General features: G+C 35.5%; 1 protein-coding gene across 1 annotated transcript; it reads right to left on the reverse strand.

Moving 5' to 3' along the window:
* Nucleotides 2,072-3,012, reverse strand: LOC107630193 (putative lipid-binding protein AIR1). Its single transcript, XM_016333267.2, has one exon. It carries the CDS (start codon nt 2,845-2,847, stop codon nt 2,326-2,328), a length of 522 nt encoding a protein of 173 aa, XP_016188753.1. The 5' UTR covers nt 2,848-3,012; the 3' UTR covers nt 2,072-2,325.

The raw sequence follows: 20,060 nt of genomic DNA on the forward strand, positions 1-20,060 counted from the left end.
CCTTAACCAATATCCTTAAAACACAGACTAATAAAATCCTAATTTTAACCACTAGTAAAATCATTAATTATATTAGAAAAAGTGACCCGTACTTACCGATAGGTATGTCAATTTTAGTTATGTCATTATCTCCCTCCTCTTTCAGATAAAAACAGTGTGACGATTTAATTTCTTTTATTTGGTGGCTAATTAAACATAGAAAGATTCTCTTCACACACACATATATACTGTAACTATGATAAGTATGGTTAAACTTAAAATTATATTTTTTATATNCTCTATAAGACAAATACTTTTTCTCATTGTTTTACAAAACTTAATGTCTAAATTTCTAGCCAACTTTATTAATTAGTGGAATGCTACCTGAGCTTGTCAACCTTTAGCTCATTTAATTCCATCCCGTGACTCCTTAATCGTCCACCTTTTGTGTGTGTGTGTTCTTAGGTGCTATATGCTGCTCCATTCGTTTTTTACCACTGAAAATAATTCTATTTTTTTTATTATAACTTATAAGTAAGCCTTTCTAAGTGGGTGTACATATTATAATTTTTTGCATTTTGATGGTTGGTCGTCTTAATTTTGTTAAAATAGGTTGANAATGTACGTAAATATATTCCAAATCCTTGCTTATCTTTCTTTTACAGGCTTACAGCTAAGGCACATGGCTCAACCTATGTGATCAATCCTTTGTTGAAAAACCTACAGAATTACAGAAGTTTTCAATTTGCACATGATATATATATAATGTCCAATGAACATCATAAAATATTCATCATATTTATATGTGTTATTTAATAGTTTTTATCAAAGCAATAATAATCAAAATATTTAATTATAAAATAATTAAACTTTTTCATAGTAAAATACTTAAACATTTTATAAACATTAAAAATTAGTTACTACTATATTTTTACAATTTTATATATTTATATTTTAGCAACAAAAATAAATACAATTTACTATATTATTTATGAAATTTGATTATTTTAATATGCATGAATCAAATTTTATTATATTTCTTATAAAGTTTGATATATTATCTATATATAAATTTTTACTATAAATATAAATAGGTGATAATAATCGTATTTCACTATAAGTATATAGTTAATTATGTTGGTGTAACATAATTCAGTAAAAACTAAATGCTAATGAGCGAAAATAGCAGCACACCCTTATGAATAAATAATATACTCTACCTCCATATATGAACTCTGCGCACGTTGCATGTCACGGGACAAATAGTGCTTTGAAAATCTAAATCCTATTTTGCCCTAAACTTCAACAAATCCAATGTACCCGACTGTCACTCAGAAAAGAGATAAAGTATTCATCAGTTTTATTATTTTTCATTTTTTTTATGAATTAGTATTTCGATATTTAATTCCTGGGATACCAGTCCAAAAAGAAAAACGACATACCAGCTGATAGCTAGATCCCAATCATATATTTTAAAAGGGATCGAATATGATGCTTGTACATAAAAACCATTCAGTTATTAAAATATTAATTGCAATTACCAGTAACGGAAATAATCGAGTTGGCCTAATTAAACCTCAGTTATAGATTTGGTTTCATTAGCTTAATTAATTAATAATAAGCTTTAATTACTTTATTTCGTGGCAAATTAAAATAATAGCCGTTCGTGAGTCATATAGCACACATAACTCACGGGCTCATTGCAGGGTTTTTAAGTATTTATCTTTTTCTTTTTTTAACATTTCTTCTTTTTAAAAGATTTTTTTCTTCTTATTTTATGTTTTGTTGGGGACTTGAGAAAGGAAGGGACAAGGGCCATATATAGTTTAGTTAATCGACCTCTAGATATAATCGAATAGTGAAAATATATATATAATTAGGTTCAGATCTCAATGTCACCGTTTATTTTTGAAAAGAAAAACAATAATTCAGTTAAAGGTAATCATATAGGAACAAAATCTATTTAAAACTTGTTGATATTAGAATAGGGTGTTTAGAATATTAAGAACTAAATTGAGATTTAAGCTAAATATTGGAGACCAAATAGTAGTTTACTCAAAAGGAAAAAAAGAAACTAAGAGAAAAACAAGAATTAAGTTTAGAAGGAATGATTATTAGTAAATATAATAATTTCTCAATGGAGTAAAGAACACTAATTCAACAGCTTTGGAGCTATTGCACCATGACTAAGAAACATACAGTGAATAATTGAAGGGACAATATAACAAGCAGTTAATCATCCATGCACAGACGTAAATATCACACAATAGTGATCAATGGGATCTTGAATGCAGAAGTAAATTAAAGCCAGAACTATATGAAACACTAAGCATCATGTTTTTGTGCTTAGTTACATTGGAAGCCACGTGGAGCTTGCCTTGAGCAGACATTGAGGAGCAAGCTAAGGGAGATGGGGAGATTGAGGTTGATGCCGAGAATGTTTGCTCTAAGCGCGGTGCAGAGACACACGGCGGCTTCGAGATCGACGAGACCATTGAGAAGAGTACAGCAAGGGGTCACTGGCGGCTGACCCAGAGTCACATTCAATAAACCGTTGAGTACATTTGCACAGACGCCGAGTTTGAGTGCGTCACGTGGACATGACGCACTGCCTGATGGGGTGGATCCACCAGAAGGAGTAGTTCCACCTGAGGGAGTGGAACCACCGCCTGATGGAGTGGATCCACCAGAAGGCGTCGAGCCACCAGAACCACCGGAACCGCGTGAAGGGCCTTGTCCTGGACTGCCCTTATGATGCTTCGGCTTCGGGTTAGGACCAGGACAAGTCCCGCAGGCGGAGACGAGTGAAAAGAAGAGGATATTGACAATGAGGAAAAGAGCAATGGAAGAAGGTGTTTTGGAAGCCATCTTAAACTCTTGAAGCTAGTAGCTAAGTCTTTGTTATGATCACAAGTTTTACTACTAGGGTTTAGGAGTGTTTTTGACGAAGATGAGGGTTGTTTGAAGGGAGTAGTGGCTTATATAGCGGTCGTGTGGTGCTTGATTTGAGGGGCCAAAGGTGGGTTGATGAGTTGTTTCTTGCAACTTGTAACTATTGAGTGAACGTACAATGATTGTTATTTTTAAAAAACTAAACGTGGTAGGGAAATTTAAGAATTAAGCTAACGAAAAATGACCATGTGTGAACATGATCAGAGAGCTTTAGTAGTTGGCAGAGTAATCAGGTAATTAGGTTTTGGATTTTTGTGACTTGTGAGTATGTGGGGGCTACATGAATTTGCGGGTCTATAACTCGATCGCAAAATTTTGCACTATGAAGAAACTTGATTCCACAATAAGATTTGAAACATTTAGAAGTAAATATCTCGCATACATTGGAGAGTGCCGGTGGATTGAAAGAAAAAGATTTTGTGATCTTTTTATTTTCATTTTTTTTTTCTTTTGAAAATTTGCAAGATAATTCTTTTGCTTTAAGAACTTCTCCATTGGGTGGCACTTATGATTGGACCCGTTACACATGCGAAAGTTTGAATTTGAATACATGTCCGTGATTCGAATTCGATTTTAGGGTATCTAATTTATTAATTAAACATTTGAAAGAAGACTTTTATGTGCTATAAGGGGAACAAAATGGGAAATATGAAGATATGGTTGTGTAGAACGATTTATAAATTTAAGTTATCCTTCATCACTTCTGACATTAATTTTTTGGAATTCTAACAAAATATCATGCATATTCTATCATATATCTTATATATATGTTTTCGCTGTAATTTTTTGTTCCGACAGTCTAAAGATTAATTTGTCGTGGATCATAACTCTATTTAAGGATTTTTGATGGTTAATGGATTGCTGCATAAACAATATGGGATTGAAAACCCAACACCTAATTAAATGGATTAGTGAACTAACTATTAGACTAATCCAAAGAGAGGCTGCTTAGGCTAGGAATTATTAGCCACGATGATCACATGTGTGTATTGTGTAATAAAGATATTGAACATATCTATCACTTGTTTCTTGGTTGCGAATTTACCTGACAGGTGTGGGGTGCTTGGCTATCTGACCTTGGGAGGAAGTGGACTGTTTCGGGCTCATTGAAAGAACATTTTGAGAGTTGGACGGGCGTTGTCAACAGAAAAGAGGAGCGGAAGAAGTGGTTCATATGTTTTTTTGCAGTTATTTGGAATGTGTGACTAGAGAGGAACGGGCGGATTTTTAATAACAAGGAGTCTGGAGCTGAAAAGGTGTTCCACAAATCTTTGATCAGTTATAGAGATTGGTGTAACTTGGATCCCTTTTATTATTGATGGCAATGTCGGAGATAACACAAAAAATTGCTGGAAGGCACTATTTTTTTATTTTTATTTTTTCTTTTTATTTCTGTATTTTTGTTTTGAGACTCTGTTGGTAACCTTGCCGCTCCACTTTATTGTGTGTTGAACTCTTTTATTAAAAAAAAAATATATATTCTAGTTGAGTCATTTCTTACATCTCCAATCTTAAGTGTGAGAGGATCAATTACAAGTTTCATATTAATTGAAGAAACCGGCTCGGTAAGCTTTATAAGGGTGATAACAAATACTTATGTTCTGTTAATTAATTTGTGTATGTTTGTTAGTAGTAACTATCTCAGACGATATAATAAATTATAGTTTACTTTGTTTTTGTTCCGATCCTTGGATTAATACTAAGGACTATTTGAGTAGATGAAATATTATTGGTCAAAGTGCTAATATATGTGTGCTTTGTAAGAATAATGTTAAATCTATTCAACATTTATTTGTTACTTGTAAATTTATTTGATAAGTATGATGTGCTTAATTTTTTTTATTTTGGTCTTACACTAGATCTTTTTTAAAACAATAAAGTAATATTTTGAGAGCTGAATATATAGTAGTTTTAATGAGAAAGGAAGTGCATAAGTGACTATTGACTTTTTTTTACTGTTGTTTAAAATATTTGGTTGGAAAGAATAAAAATATCTTTTTGAATATATATAACAACAGAGGTTGCAAAAATTATTAACAGGTCATTCAATAGCTATAAAGAGTGGTGTGCTGTTTGATTCCACTAGTTATTAACGAGAATATTTGAAATAACGTAAAAATAGTAGACATATATACTCCACTGGGTGTTGTGTTGAAATTTTTTTTATTCAAAAAATAGTGCAAGTCTACTTTCATTCATTGAATTAGCTTCTTCTAAAGTTGAACTAATTCTGCTCAGCGAAGAAGAAAGAAATAAGAAAACGGAAATTATGAAAGTGGTCCATTTTTTTTTTTCTTTTTCGAACGGTACTGGTCCATTTAATTTGAAAAAGTTTGTAATACTAGATCTAGTAATTATAGATGGACATGAGCTTAATCAAGCCCAACTAGTTTGATCGCGGTCCCCTAAAACTGAATTTGATTTATGATTTAACCCGGTAATAAATTAGCTTTAATTTTAAACCACTACCTTAGCTCACTAAAAAATTACATCTACTAATTTTGTATAGACGATGTACACTGAATAAAAGCAGTGTTTATAGGTAGAGTAAAATCAAATTTGATTTGATCTAGATTCAGATCTAAATTATAATCTGACCCAAATCTAACTTAGATTTAAAAAAAATTTCATATTTTGGGCCGTTTCTTTTAGATTGTTTGCACCAAATTTAAACTCAAATTTGAATTAGAAAAAACAAAAATAAAAAAAAATACTATCTTTTTTTATCAGCACCAAAATAAATATACTTACATATAAATTTAAATACCATGTACAATATATATTCAAATAATAGATCTAAGCAATATCATTATACAAAAGATGATTAAACATTATATTACTGCAACAGATACGATAAGAAACAAAGTTTAAGAACAGCGATATAGCAGAAGCAGCAACGACACAAAATCATAGTAGAGGTAGTGGCAAAGTGAAACAGAAAAGTGATGTGACTAAGCTTCGCAGGAACTACTGGTGGTAACGGAACTGACTTTTGCAGGGGCTAATGATGGTGGCCAGACTTAGTCGCAAGAGGACAGAGAGATTCGCACTTCACACGCAGAGCAGATTAGAGCAACGCGAGAAGTCTTCAAGTAGTGTAGTGCAGAAAAGAAGGCGAGCAGAGCAGCACCGACACGGAGAAGAAGAATGAATGAGGCTAGTGATAGTGGGTGTTTGGGTGAGGGCTGAGCAGGAAGGAGATAGGGATCGAGACTAAGAGTGGATTGAGAGAGAGAGAGAGAGAGAAAGAGGCATACCCTAGTGAATTTGAAAACTTGGCGTGCAATACGCCAAGGCCAGGGCATATCACAGGCAATGGTTGGAACTCACAGTATTGAAGAAAAAGTGGGCATGCCACACGCAGATGCAAGACGTGGCATGTTGGGCTAGAACTCCAGAGGGCCAATTTGATGCACCATTACACTTGTCACATGCCTCCAAAGGTCCAAGTTCACATGTTGAAAGAAAGCTCTCCTCAAGCCCATAATAAACCACCAGGTCAAGGATTGAATCATCAAGTCATGGACCTGAATGACTAGAAGAATTGAAGATTAATTGCAAAAGATTTGATTAGTTTTTGTTTTAATTAAATTTGTATTTAATGCTTAGATTTTGTTTAGGTTTTAGTATATACGGAGAAAAGTCACATAGGCGTTCTCTTCTTCAGCAGTTTACAATTCATAAAAATTTAGGTTTTTTTTTTGAAGCATGAGTCACTAATCTCCTTGGTTAAGGTTAGGAGCTCTGTTGATTCCCATGGACTAATGTTATAGCTTTTCTATCTTGATTAATGCATTGATGTTTTCTTAAGAAAAAGTTTTCGCTCTTCATCCAAAGGATTTGAATGTGTTAGAAAATAATTCTTCTTTGATTTGAATTCTTTTAATATCTTGAAAAAGTTAATTAATTGAATTAAGTTTGAAAATTTCTTCTCACAATTCTTAAGTTTAAAAACTAGACCTGATAAGTGACATTGAATCAACTAGGAATAATTCTTGTGAATTGTGTGGCTCTTAAATCAATGAAAGCGCTTCACCTCTTTTCTTAAATAATTGACTAAGGGATTAGTGAATAATTAGGTTAAATAATTGACTAAGGGATTAGTGAATAATTAGTGAAAGCGCTTTACCTCTTTTCTTAAATCAATGAAAGCACTTCACCTCTTTTTTTAAATAATTGACTAAGGGACTAGTGAATAATTAGGTTAAAAAGAAATTGAATTACCAAGGAATTGGAGTTTGAATACTAATGATTTGCCATAGATACATCTTTGCATGATCAAGATGGAATGTGAAAAGTATTTTTCCAGAAGTCTCAACATCTCTGAAACCTTAATTCTCTTAATTATATTACTCTCTCAACCAATTTTAGTTTGCTCTTGTTTAATTTTCTGTTTTCATGCTATTTGTTGTTGAAACCCTAAGGTTGTGCTTGTCTGACTAGAATAATCAATTGACTATTGTCTGCTTAGTCCGTTAATCCTCGTGGGAATGATAACCCACTCTCGTGGTATTACTTGGTACGACTCGATGCACTTGTCAATCGTTTGTGATTTTGGAAATTCACATCAAAACCACCAAGAACACAAGCTAGAGAACTCCTATAATATCATAATCACCAAAAATCCTCAATACCTAAGCTTAAAACATGAATTCATATTTGAATGGAAAACTGGAGCTAGAATTTTGGGTTACTTACAAAACCAATCAAATAGCATTGAAGAGGAGGAGATAGGCTTTGCGTGACCGCAAACAGTGCGGCGATTGGAACTCCGGAGCAAAAGTTATGATAGATTAAATGTGTATGGTGAATAATGCTAGGGTATGGTTTCTCTCTTCCCTCTTCCCTCTCTTATCTTCTTCATGTGTCTCTCCCAAAAATGAAGGGAGAGTGGCTAAAATTTCATTAAGTGTGGTGTTATATACTTGGGCTTGGACCTAAGTGTAGCCCAACTTTAGGCCAAAACTTTTAAGATAAGAGCTCGGGCTTACGTTCTAAATATTTTTTTTATCATTTTCACATTTTTAATTTTTCTCACTCATAGTACCGGACAGATTTAATCCTGTATTGACAATTTTAACGCTGGTATGTATTTTTTCCAAAATAATTATATTTTCGCGATTAATTTAATTTTCTTAATCCAAATTTTACTGTTAAATTTCTAAATTATATATTCTAATATTTTTGCATATTCCGGGCGCCTTAATCCCAATTAACATAGTTTTAGTTAATCAATTTACTAGTTAATTTCTTGGATTTTACACGTACACTCTACATACTGTCTAATGGACAAATGTAACATGATGAATCCCAATTTTGTGGTTTATCTTGTGCTTAATTTAGGAGATTTTATCAAAATTTCTCACATTTATTCAATGAAATAGCATGGTTTTGTAAGTCTCCTTAAATTTGTGCTTAAGTGTGAAGACATACTTTTTAGGCCTTTAATTTGCTAGTTTTAATTCACCTTTGATTCCACTATATGCCTTGATGTGTTTGTTAGTGAATTCAGGTTGAAAAAGGGCTAGGAATGGATCAAAAGAATGAAGAGAAAAGCATGCAAAGTAGAGAATTCATGGAAAATCAAGGATTCGGAGTGCATTCATCGACGCGCACGCGTGGAGATGAGGTCGCCAGGCGACGCGTACGCGTGACCCATGCGTACGCATCACAGCTCGCACGTGACCTTATTAAAGTGAAAACACTGGAGGCGATTTTTGAGCTTCCCAGGCCCAAATCCAACTGATTCCAGAGATTATTTCATGCAAAATTGAAGATTGGACAAGGGAGAGCAATTAGTTGTAGACTAGGAAGCATGTAGTTAGTTTCTAGAGAGAGAAGCTCCCTCTTCTCTCTAGAATTAGGGTAGAATTAGGTTAAATTCTCTTAGATCTAGGTTTAGTTTCCTGTTTTCATCTTATTTCCATTTCAATTTCTTGTTGTTATATCTATGTTCTCTTAGTTTTCTTGTCAATTTCCCCTTTGATGTATCTTTTATGTTGATGCACTATTATTGGATTTGGATTTCCTTTTAATGCAATTCATGTTTTATATTCCTTTGTTGTTTAATTGAGTTGTTGTTAATTTCTTGTATTGGGTAGTTGTAGATTTAATAATCTTGTTGTCAATTTACCATGCTTTTCTTTTAGACCTTCCAAGTGTTTGACAAAATGCTTGGCTGGTTGTTAGAGTAGATTTTTGAGCATTTTTGGCTTGAAAAGAGGAATTAGGCAATTTTGAGTCATTAAGACCCAACTTACGTTGGTGATCTAGAGTTGTTAGCTAGTATTGTTTCCATTGACTCTAATCTCTTGCTAATTCAATTAGTGAGTTGATTAGGACTTTTGGATTGAGATTAGCTAGTCTTATTTGACTTTCTCTCAATGTGAAGATAACATTGTACCTTCTTCCATTGTTGGAGATGACGAAATATGATAAATTCTTGTTAATTATTGTTATGAGTGACTAGGATCGAAAGCCAATATTCTCAATCCTTACCATGAATGTCTCTCTTTATTAATTACTTTCTTTAATTATTTACTTTACTTTTCTTGTCATTTATTTTCTTGCCCCTCTTATAAACCAAACCCCTTGTCCCTTCATAGCCAATAATAAAGCACTTCATTGTAATTCCTAGGGAGAACGACCTGGGATTAATACTCTCGGTTATTTTTATTGGGGTTGAACTAGTGACAACCAATTTAAACTTTGATTGAGCATTGCTTGTCGGTTGGGAACTATACTTGCAACGAAGTTATTTCCTTTAACCGAGAAGAAATTCTTAGCCGACGATTTTGCTCTCTTCATAACACCCTCACTACCAGAATATCACGCTTCTGGTTGAGCCACTCTAACAGCGAGGATATTATGACAACTTTCATATATTTAATAATAAAATAGGAGCCTTTGACTCGAAACCGTATCGCTGTTTTACGGCAGCCAGGCATGATGGCGGAGTTTTCTCCTCCTCTGACGAGTGCCTCTCCTCTTAGTTTGCATTCTGCTCGTCCTATCTCATTTCAGGCAGCGGTGACCCTGTCCAGTTACGACCCGAACAGGGGCGACGGCAACAAAGCTTCGATGGTGGCGATGGTGGCAATCCCGACGGCAAGCTCGCAGCAACAGACGCGATGATGAACGGCTCCTCCTCTCACTTGCGCTCTCTCCTGTCCGACTCAGGCTCGATGACAGTGACAGTTTTGCAGTGGATCTTCGGCGATGAGGCACAGCGGCACAGGACGCAGCTTCTTCGTGGGCGTGCCTTCTTCCGTCAGTCTCTCTTTCTCTCTTCGCGAGCTCGTCTCTCTCATGTGTGTATCTCTCCTTCGGTGACAGTTCGACAACAACGGCGGCGTTCCTCCTCGCCGGAACCACCTCTCCTTCCTCTCTTTTCTTCTCGGCTCTCCCCTTCCCTCTGATCTCCTTCTTCTCTCTTTCCTTTTCCCATTTTCTTTTTCTTTTTCCATTGGTGTGTGTGTGGTTTGTGTTGTGTGTGTGTATTTGGGGAAAGAGGGTGTGGTGGTGGGTGAGTGGCGGTGAGGTGGTGGCTAGGTTAGGTTAGGGTTAGTGGGATAAATTCGGAGATTTTTGGGTAGTTTAGGTAATTTTAATAAAATTAGGGTAATAGAGTAATTAAAAACCAATCTTAATTCGATAATAATATCTATAAAAGTACTATTTAGTTATCAACTTAAAATTTATTTTCAAATAAATACTCTAATTCAATTATTTGAGATCATAAAAATCAATTTCCTTTATAAGTATAAAATAAAGTTAAAAACCTATTCAACTTAAAGCAAATAAAATTCTTATTATTATCCAATTACTAAAGTTTTAAATCATAAATAAGAAATTGCTTAATTTATATATAAAATCTCTTAAAAATAAAATTTTAATTAAATAAATTAAATTATAAATAAATTTATTATTTAATTTTTAAAAATTCTGAATCTTACATCCAACCCTACTTATAAAAAATTTCGTCCTCAAGAATTGCTACCAAATGAAAGAGGTTCATATTAGCATCACTTTTGAACATATTAAGAAAAAGCAAAAAGTCTCAATACATGTGTGTGTGTGTGTGTGTGTGCGTGCGTGTGTGTGTGTAGTTGCAAACACCAGGAGATTCATATGGCATAAAGGTATAAGGGTGGAAGTACGATTACAAAGCTGAAGTTGCAAGGCAAGCTTGATGTAAAAGATGATATAGTTCAAACATGCGATGGTAAAACAAGTCGGCGAAAGGTTATAAAATAAGCTGGGGTTAAAACGACGTGCTTAATATCCGATCACTTATCTCGTACCAACTTCAGAGCTTCAACTCCCCAAACTTCAACCTTTAACACTTTCCAAACCCCACAATATGCGTTACCTATTAGTTCTATTTTGCCTAGGATAACACGTTAGTGCTCTCATATACATAAACTATCAGTGTTAAGCCGGCCAAACTTAATACCGTGATGTATGCAATGGAAGACTAACAACATTAATCAATAGGCAGTCATGTGCAAAAAGCTCTAATTCTTGTCATTCAAACAAGACCTAGTACATGACAGACACTCAGAGTATGCAACTAAGGCATAGTCAGTCCATTCCTCAGACTTTACAGGAAAAACTGCCCTGATACCATAATGTAACACCCTCACTACCAGAATGTCATGGTTCCGGCTGCGTCACTATAACAGCAAGGATATTACAACGACTTCCATATATTTAATAATAAAATAGGAGCCTTTGACTCGAAACCGTATCGCTATTTTCTGGCAGACAGGCACGACGACAGGGTTTTCTCTTCCTCTGGCGAGTCCCTCTCCTCTCAGTTTGCGTTCCGCTCGTCTGGTGCACAAAACTGACTCTGCACGTTTCGCACAGATAGACCGGCAAGTATACCGGGTCGTCCAAGTAATACCTCAGGTGAGTGAGGGTCGATCCCACAGAGATTGTTGGTTTGAGCAAGAAGTGGATACCTTGTAGATCTTAGTTAGGTGGATAGAAAATATAGTTGTCATGAGAGAACACTTAAAACAGATAAATAAATAAAACGTTACTAGATAGGTGTGAAATCAATGGTATGAAAACGGTTGAGGCTTCAGAGATGCTTCTTCCTTCTAGATCAACTTTTCTCACCATCAACTCCAACTTTTGATTGATTCATTCCATGGCAGGCTGTATATGATTAATGCCGAGTCAGCGGTCATTAATCTCCTCTGCTTCAGATCAAACGCCGGGTCAGGGGTCATCCAATCTGAACAGGGGTGAAGCTCTAGCAGTCCATTCCCTTGGTGATCCTACTCAAAATACCACAGACAAGGTCGGATCTTCCGGATCAGAGAACGCTGCTCCTTGGGTTCTAGCCTATACCACAAAGGCCCTAATCGTATGAGATTAATTATTGCATATAAAGAAGAAATATGAGATTAATTAAATGCTGCTCCTTCGTACTTAATTTTTTTGCATATAAAGAAGAAATATGAGATTTTTCTCCTCTGCTCATGATTGGTTCAATTGAATTTCCATCAATCATATGCAAAAAAATTAAGTGTTTTATTGCATCTGTGGGGGATGATCTTGGTGTTTTATTTTATTAATTTTTTTTAGCAAATTTCTTATCCTACTCTCAGTTATCCTTGCTCATCTCTTTGTGAATGAATATGCATATATGTAATATGTGTAACAGCCTGTGACCCTAAGCCTTACCTCTAGTCGTAAGGCAAAGAATAACAAAGTGTCACGACAGTTCTAAAGCTTATACATTAATAAATATAGAAGGAGATAATAACACTAGGAGCCCGATGAAGGAATAAAGTTCAAAATCGCATAAAGCAGATTTACAAGCGCGAGGCATCCACACACGATAACTAAAAGCGTAAAGGCACAGGGTACAACATGAGACTTAATAAAATAATAGTCAAGATAGATATACATAAGTGTAATAAACAAAAGAACTCTAGTCGTAGCCCACGGAGTTTAGGCCGACTAGTTACAAACAGAAAAATACAGCGTATTTGAGTTAAAATAGCTTATACAACTTATCTCTCATGTAAGCCTCTAAGGCCATAAAGTCTAAAACAGAAAGGGTGAGAGAAAATACTACAACAAAATAAAATAGAAATAAACCAAGAAGAAACCATACCCCGCTCTGTCACCATGTCCGCAATTTCACTGAGGTGAATCATGACCTGCATCTGAAAATCAACAACAACATATGGTATGAGAACCGGAGGTTCTCAATATGGTAACAGTGCCCAATATATAAGATGTAAGGTTCCGGGATGCCAAAGGCAATCATAGAACTTCACATCGAAAACAGATATTCAAGCTTAACAAAAATAAATAACTTAAACCATAAACCATAAACCGGGTTATCTAAACGTAGGGGATTTTTAACTAAAATTAGTCACCGCTGTCCCACAGCCTTCACCAACCTACCTTCTGTGCGATCCCATCGTCACCGCCTACCTAACCTCCTCAACACCAGACAAATCACAGATAATGCAAGCAAGTATGATACAGATAGTAATCGTATATAACAAGTAATTCAAGAAGCAAGTAGGCATATTACACAATTAGGCAAACTCAAGTAATCAAAGCAAACAAGCACATAAGAGATGCATATGATGAATGCATGTCCTATTGGCTTGTGATATCACTTGTCGGTCCGTAAATGCCAACCCGACGCATCCTTCCGGATGTAGCCTTTTCTGCCATGCCAGAGATATAGTGCCCTGCACACTCATGCAGTAGGGAGTCTACTACGCCAGGGATATAGGCCCCGCACACTTCATGCAGCAGAGAAGGAAACAACCACAACTACTCACACAGCAGAAAAATCTGCCACGCCAGAGATATAGGCCCTGCACACTCATGCAGCAGAGAAATCTGCCACGCCAGGGATATAATCCCCGCACACTCTAAACAACAACTACTCATAACCATCACCGATTTCCAATTCCTCAAATTATCCTCATAAAACTCACTTTCTTCACCAATTGTCATCAACATCAATATTCATACTCCTCATCAATTAATCTCAACATTAGCAATCATTATCAACATCCATGTTACCACAATCAACATACACACTTATCAACATCAACCAACATCACAATACATCATTAACACCAATGACCATCATACCCCGTATCAACATCACAATCATCATCAATTATCATCATTTATCATCAATTCAATCCTATCCTAAGGTCCACTGGTCTAAGTTTCCAGAAACATTACATATTACATAAAGGAAACCAAAACCATACCTTAGCCGATTTTCAATATGCTCAAACACCAAACTTGATTCCAGCAAGCTTCCACCAAGCTCCAAACCACCAAAGCCAAACTAAAAGCCACCACCAACTCCAAAAACAAGCTTCATACATACAACATAACCATGCATTAACAACTAAAGCTCACACTACATCAAACTTCAAGGATATAGAGGTTTCTTACCTTATCCAATGGTGATTGGGGCAAAACCCGACAATATTCCAATGCTAGATCACCCCTAAACAACCAAAACCACAAAAATATAATCAAAATCTATAACCAAAAATGCACAGAAACTAGGGCAGCAAACTAGAGCTTAGGTTGCAATTTCTTACCAGCAAAGCCTAGATAGAAACAAACAGCTTGATGAGAACTTCGCTTGGCCGCAAACGGCTCGTCAATCGGAGCTCCATAGCTTAAGATATGATCAAAACAAGGTTGGGGTGAATAGTGAAACCCTAACTCTTCTCTTCTCTCTTCTCATCAGGGCCTTCCCTCTCTCCATTAGGGTATAATGAGCTGAAAGCTCATGAAAGGATGCATATATATGTTGGGCTTGGGCGCAACTTGGGTCCGGTCCAACCCGTGTGCGTTTTAGGTTCGTTTGGCCCACTTTGGGCAAAAACCTTTAAGATTAGTGCCCGGCTTTCAATTCTAAATTATTTTTTGTCCTTTCAAAACAATAAATCAATTTCAAAATCTTATTTTTCAAAATACGTGGTACCGGACATACTAGAGCCGGTACTGCCGGGTTAAGGACCGGTACGTTTTTTTACAAAAATTTTTCGTAAAAGATACATTTTCCAACTCAAAAAAATCATTGAATTCAAATTTCACCTTTATATTTTCAAATTAAAACTTCTAAATTTTGAATCTATTTCAGGCACTTAAAAATTATTATTTTATTAAAACGGTTATGCCTGTTCTTACAATATGGATTTTGTAATTGTAAATTTTGGTTGATGATGTATCAACTCTATTTATCTATAATGACATTGATTTAAAGAAAATTTAACTTGGCTTTTGATTTTAAGTCCTTTTAGGTAGCTTAATTTAGTAAACTGCTATATCATTTAGAATAATAACTTATATGGTCTACTAACTGAAAACTTACTATGAATGATTATGACATCTAAAATTCGTGGTTTAGCCCATCAGACTATTTTAGAATTGCAAATTAAAAAGTTGATTTTTTATCTGTATCTTCTTAGAACAGCTTTGGGGGAAGTATATAATGGAGAAATTGGTTTTGCTTATTCGTTAGAAATATAATGGAAAGTAAATAATTCAGCAGTGCTTTCTTTAGAATTTTGTAATGTGTTGAGTTCTGAAGATTATGTTTATATACATGTTTTGTTGATGTATTAAGTTAGCATTTTATCTTTCTTTTGCTGATTGTTGCTATGTAGATAAAATTCACAACCTTTCTAGCGTACGTAGGTATTTCACCCATAAAAGGGGGTTATTTCAAAGTGTTTTGACTTTTAGAATTTTTTTTATAATCTTCAGATTGTGGTAGTTTCAAACTGCCACAATTTTTTTTAAACCATCGTGCACGATAGCGGCGGTTAAAAACCACCACAATTAAAAAAAAACTATTTACCAAATAGCAGCAGTTCTGCAACCGCTGCAAAATCAATTATCTAATTTGCAGCGGTTGTGCCAGCAGTTTTCTAAAACCGCCGCAAAATCAAATCTCCACCCCCCCAAATAGGCAACGCTTGTGGAATCGCTGAAATTTCGTTTCGCGGTGGTTAAAAATCGATTCCTAAAAAAACCGCCGCTATTCGGCGTGTCTCTTGTAGTTTACCTTCTTTTATTCTTTCCTCTTGTATCACATCCTTAAATCTATTGTTCAACAAAGCCTCCATGTTGTCATACAAGTTAGTCTTACTCTCACTATCACTATCAATATCACCATCAACATCCATGCCGACTACGCTTTCCCTATGATGAATTTATCTCGTATAACAAATCCAAAAACAATCAAATGGATATAAATCATTTGCCTTTGTTGTCACAAGAAATTACAACACTTTGTATAAGGGTATACGATTTTTTTTCCTTGTGAATTTTTTTATAGAATAAGTAAAATCTAAGAAATTATTGTCACCATTACTAAATTCAGTTTTATCTCTCGACAAACTCATCCAATTATTCATATATTGTTACTACTATTTAACTAAGCATATAAATAAAAATGTTCATACATATNGACTAAATATCAAAAGATTATCAATATAAAAAAAATTGCACAAAGGTACATAATATACGTTGAAAGCAAACAAGTGTAAGCAAAATAAAAATCTTATAGGGTCATGGATCAACAAATTACAATGTTCAAGTCCTAGAGTGTCCACCAAAGTTCCTCAAACTTCTTTAAAAAAATCTCTCTCTAAAAAAAAGTAAAGAATAAAAATCAAAATTAAAATTAACTTTTACGACAAGCTAGCTACCAATGACATAAATGCACCTCAATTTCAAATTCTTCAACCAAGAATCGATCCTAAACAGAACAAGATATAAAATTATTGAAAATCAAACTACAATGACTTATTTTTGTAATTTCTTAATCTAATATAACACACTACTACATAATTGACTTTTTCTAACATTTAACAAATGTTAAATATACCCTATGTTACTAAAGAGTTTTACTAACATTCTTTTAAAGATTTAATAACATTTAGTAAAAATGTTACAAAAGATATTCTATAGTAATATTAAGAGAATGTTACAATAGACATTTCTTGGTAACACTTAAAAAAATATTACCATAGATATTTTTTGTAACACTTAAAAAATATTACAATAGATATTTTATGTAATATTTAAAAAATATTACCATAGATATTTTTTGTAACACTTGAAAAAATGTTACCGTAGATATTTTTTGTAACACTTAAAAAATATTGCAAAAGATCTTTAGTAACATTTTTTTAGTTATACTATTTTTATTTAATATTATACACAATATAAATATACTAAAATTAATTACTACAACATGAAATATTTCATTAAATTCACAAATTCACAAAATGAAATTATTATAACCTCTTTCATTAATCAATAATCATTGTACAAGTTTGCTTCGTGATGCAAATAAAATGAAAAAAAATACTTATAGCACTCAAACTCTATGAATATTCTATATAAAAAAGAAAAGAAAAAGTGATACAAGGGAATTGATGACAAGTCATCTTAGCCTAGTTTCACTAGTCTTTTTCCTTTGTTTTCATTTAGTTTTATGCACTTTCTTAAGCCATAAGTAAGCCAATTGGGTTGAATTTCATGTTTCCTTTGATTCAATCAACCATGGATAAATTGATGCATTTTTATGAGTTTTTGTGCCATAATTGCTCATGTGACAAGAAGAAGAACAACTCTCATGATTATGGCATAGCTTTGATACAATTGTTGATTGATGATAGGTGGAATAAAGCTTGGAAGAAGGCTGCAAGAATGGGCTTGAAAAGAGGGATTCACATTTGAGCTAACGTTTGCCTCAAACGTTAACTCAAACGTGAGAAGCAGATGAAGAACACCCTGGAGAAGAGCCAACGTTTGCGCCAACATTTTCCTCAAACGTTGAGGCAAACGTTGGCTGAAGAGGAAGCAAGGGAAGGCAACGTTTGTGCCAACGTTTGCCTCAAACGTGAGGTCAAACGTTGGCGCCAAAAAGAAGAGAAAAGGCACTTGGTGCACGAAATTGTGATCTCCAGGCTCAAACAAATCCTGGTAATGGCTCCAAAGCTTGGTGCTCTGATCTTAATTCATAATATGTCACAACTTCGATACAACTAACCAGCAAGTGCACTGGGTCGTCCAAGTAATACCTTACGTGAGTAAGGGTCGAATCCCACGGAGATTGTTGGTATGAAGCAAGCTATAAGGAGGTTCAATGGAATCTCTATGGTCTCTAGATGAGCCTCAGAGTCCTTTGGTTCCCCAGAGGGAAGCTCCTTATTGATCACTGGACGTCCCTGGGGGTCTTCCTCCTTGGGATTCACGTCCTCTCCTCTCCTCTCAGGTTCGGCCATGGCGCTTATGTCAATGGCCTTGCACTCTCTTTTTGGGTTCTCTTCTGTATTACTTGGGAGAGTACTAGGAGGGATTTCAGTGATCCTTTTACTCAGCTGGCCCACTTGTGCTTCCAGATTTCTAATGGAAGACCTTGTTTCATTCATGAAACTTACAGTGACCTTAGATAGATCAGAGACTAGATTTGCTAAATTAGAAGCATTTTGTTCAGAGTTCTCTGTCTGTTGCTGAGTTGATGATGGAAAAGGCTTGCTATTGCTAAACCTGTTTCTTCCACCATTATTAAAGCCTTGTTGGGGCTTTTGATCCTTCCATGAGAAATTTGGATGATTTCTCCATGTTGAGTTATAGGTGTTTCCATAAGGTTCACCTAAGTAATTCACCTCTGCTATTGCAGGGTTCTCAGGATCATAAGCTTCTTCTTCAGAAGATGCCTCTTGAGTACTGTTGGATGCAGCTTGCATTCCATGCAGACTCTGAGAGATCATATTGACTTGCTGAATCAATATTTTATTCTGAGCCAATATGGAATTCAGAGTATCAACCTCAAGAACTCCCTTCCTCATACCTTTAGTTGCTTCCAATAATTGTGTGGAAGAAAATGTATCCCCTGAGGTATCTCAGGGATCTCTTGATTTGCAGTCAAATGTTCTACCACTGAGCTATAGACCCTTGATGGAAGCTTTTGTCTTCCCTTTCCTCTTTCTAGAGGTTTCTCTGGCCTTAGGTGCCATCAATGGTTATGGAAAAAACAAAAAAGCTATATGCTTTTTACCACACCAAACTTAGAATGTTGATCGCCCTCGAGCAAAAGAAGAAAGAATAGAAGAATAAGAAGAAGATATGGAGGAGATGGAGGGAGATGTGTATTCGGCCATATGGGTGGGATTGGGTGGGAAAGAGATGTTGAATCTTGAAGGAAAGTGGGTGTTTGGATGTGAGTGGTAAAGAGTTAGTAGGGAAGAGTGTTTATTGGGAATAGAGGATGATTGAGAAGAGAGAAGAGAGTGAGTGGAGGTAGGTGGGGATCCTGTGGGGTCCACAGATCTTGAGGTATCAAGGCATTTACATCCCTGCACCAATTTAGGCATGCAAAATGCCCTTGCACACAACTCTGGGCGTTCAGCGCCAGGTTGGTGCCCATTTTGGGCGTTCAACGCCCATTTGCTGCCATTTCTGGCGTTGAACGCCAGAACCATGCTTGTTCTGGGCGTTCAGTGCCAGGATGCTCCCATTCTGGGTGTTCAGCGCCAAAACTATGCTCTGTTCTGGCGTTTGAACGCCAGACAGATGCTCCTCCAGGGTGTGATTTTTCTTCTGCTGTTTTTGATTCCGTTTTTGATTTTTTTGTTTATTTTGTGACTCCACATGATCATGAACCTAAGAAAACATGAAAAACAATAAAAAATAAGAATTAGATAAACATTGGGTTGCCTCCCAACAAGCGCTTCTTTAATGTCAATAGCTTGACAGTGGGCTCTCATGGAGCCTCACAGATGTGCAGAGCTTTGTTGAGACTCTCCAACACCGAACATAGAGTTTGGTTGTGGCCTCCCAACACCAAACTTAGAGTTTGACTGTGGGGGCTCTGGTTGACTCTGCTTGGAGAGAAGCTTTTCCTGCTTCCTCCCCATGGTTGCAGAGGGGGATCCTTGAGTTTTGAATACAAGGGAGTTCTCATTCCATTGAAGGACTATTTCACCTCTGTCAACATCAATCACAGCTCTTGCTGTGGCCAGGAAAGGTCTTCCTAGGATGATAGATTCATCCTCTTCCTTTCCAGTATCCAAGACTATGAAATCAGCAGGGATGTAAAGGCC

The sequence above is a fragment of the Arachis ipaensis genome, chromosome B01 (assembly GCF_000816755.2).
Source record: "Arachis ipaensis cultivar K30076 chromosome B01, Araip1.1, whole genome shotgun sequence".
Lineage (NCBI taxonomy): Eukaryota > Viridiplantae > Streptophyta > Magnoliopsida > Fabales > Fabaceae > Arachis > Arachis ipaensis.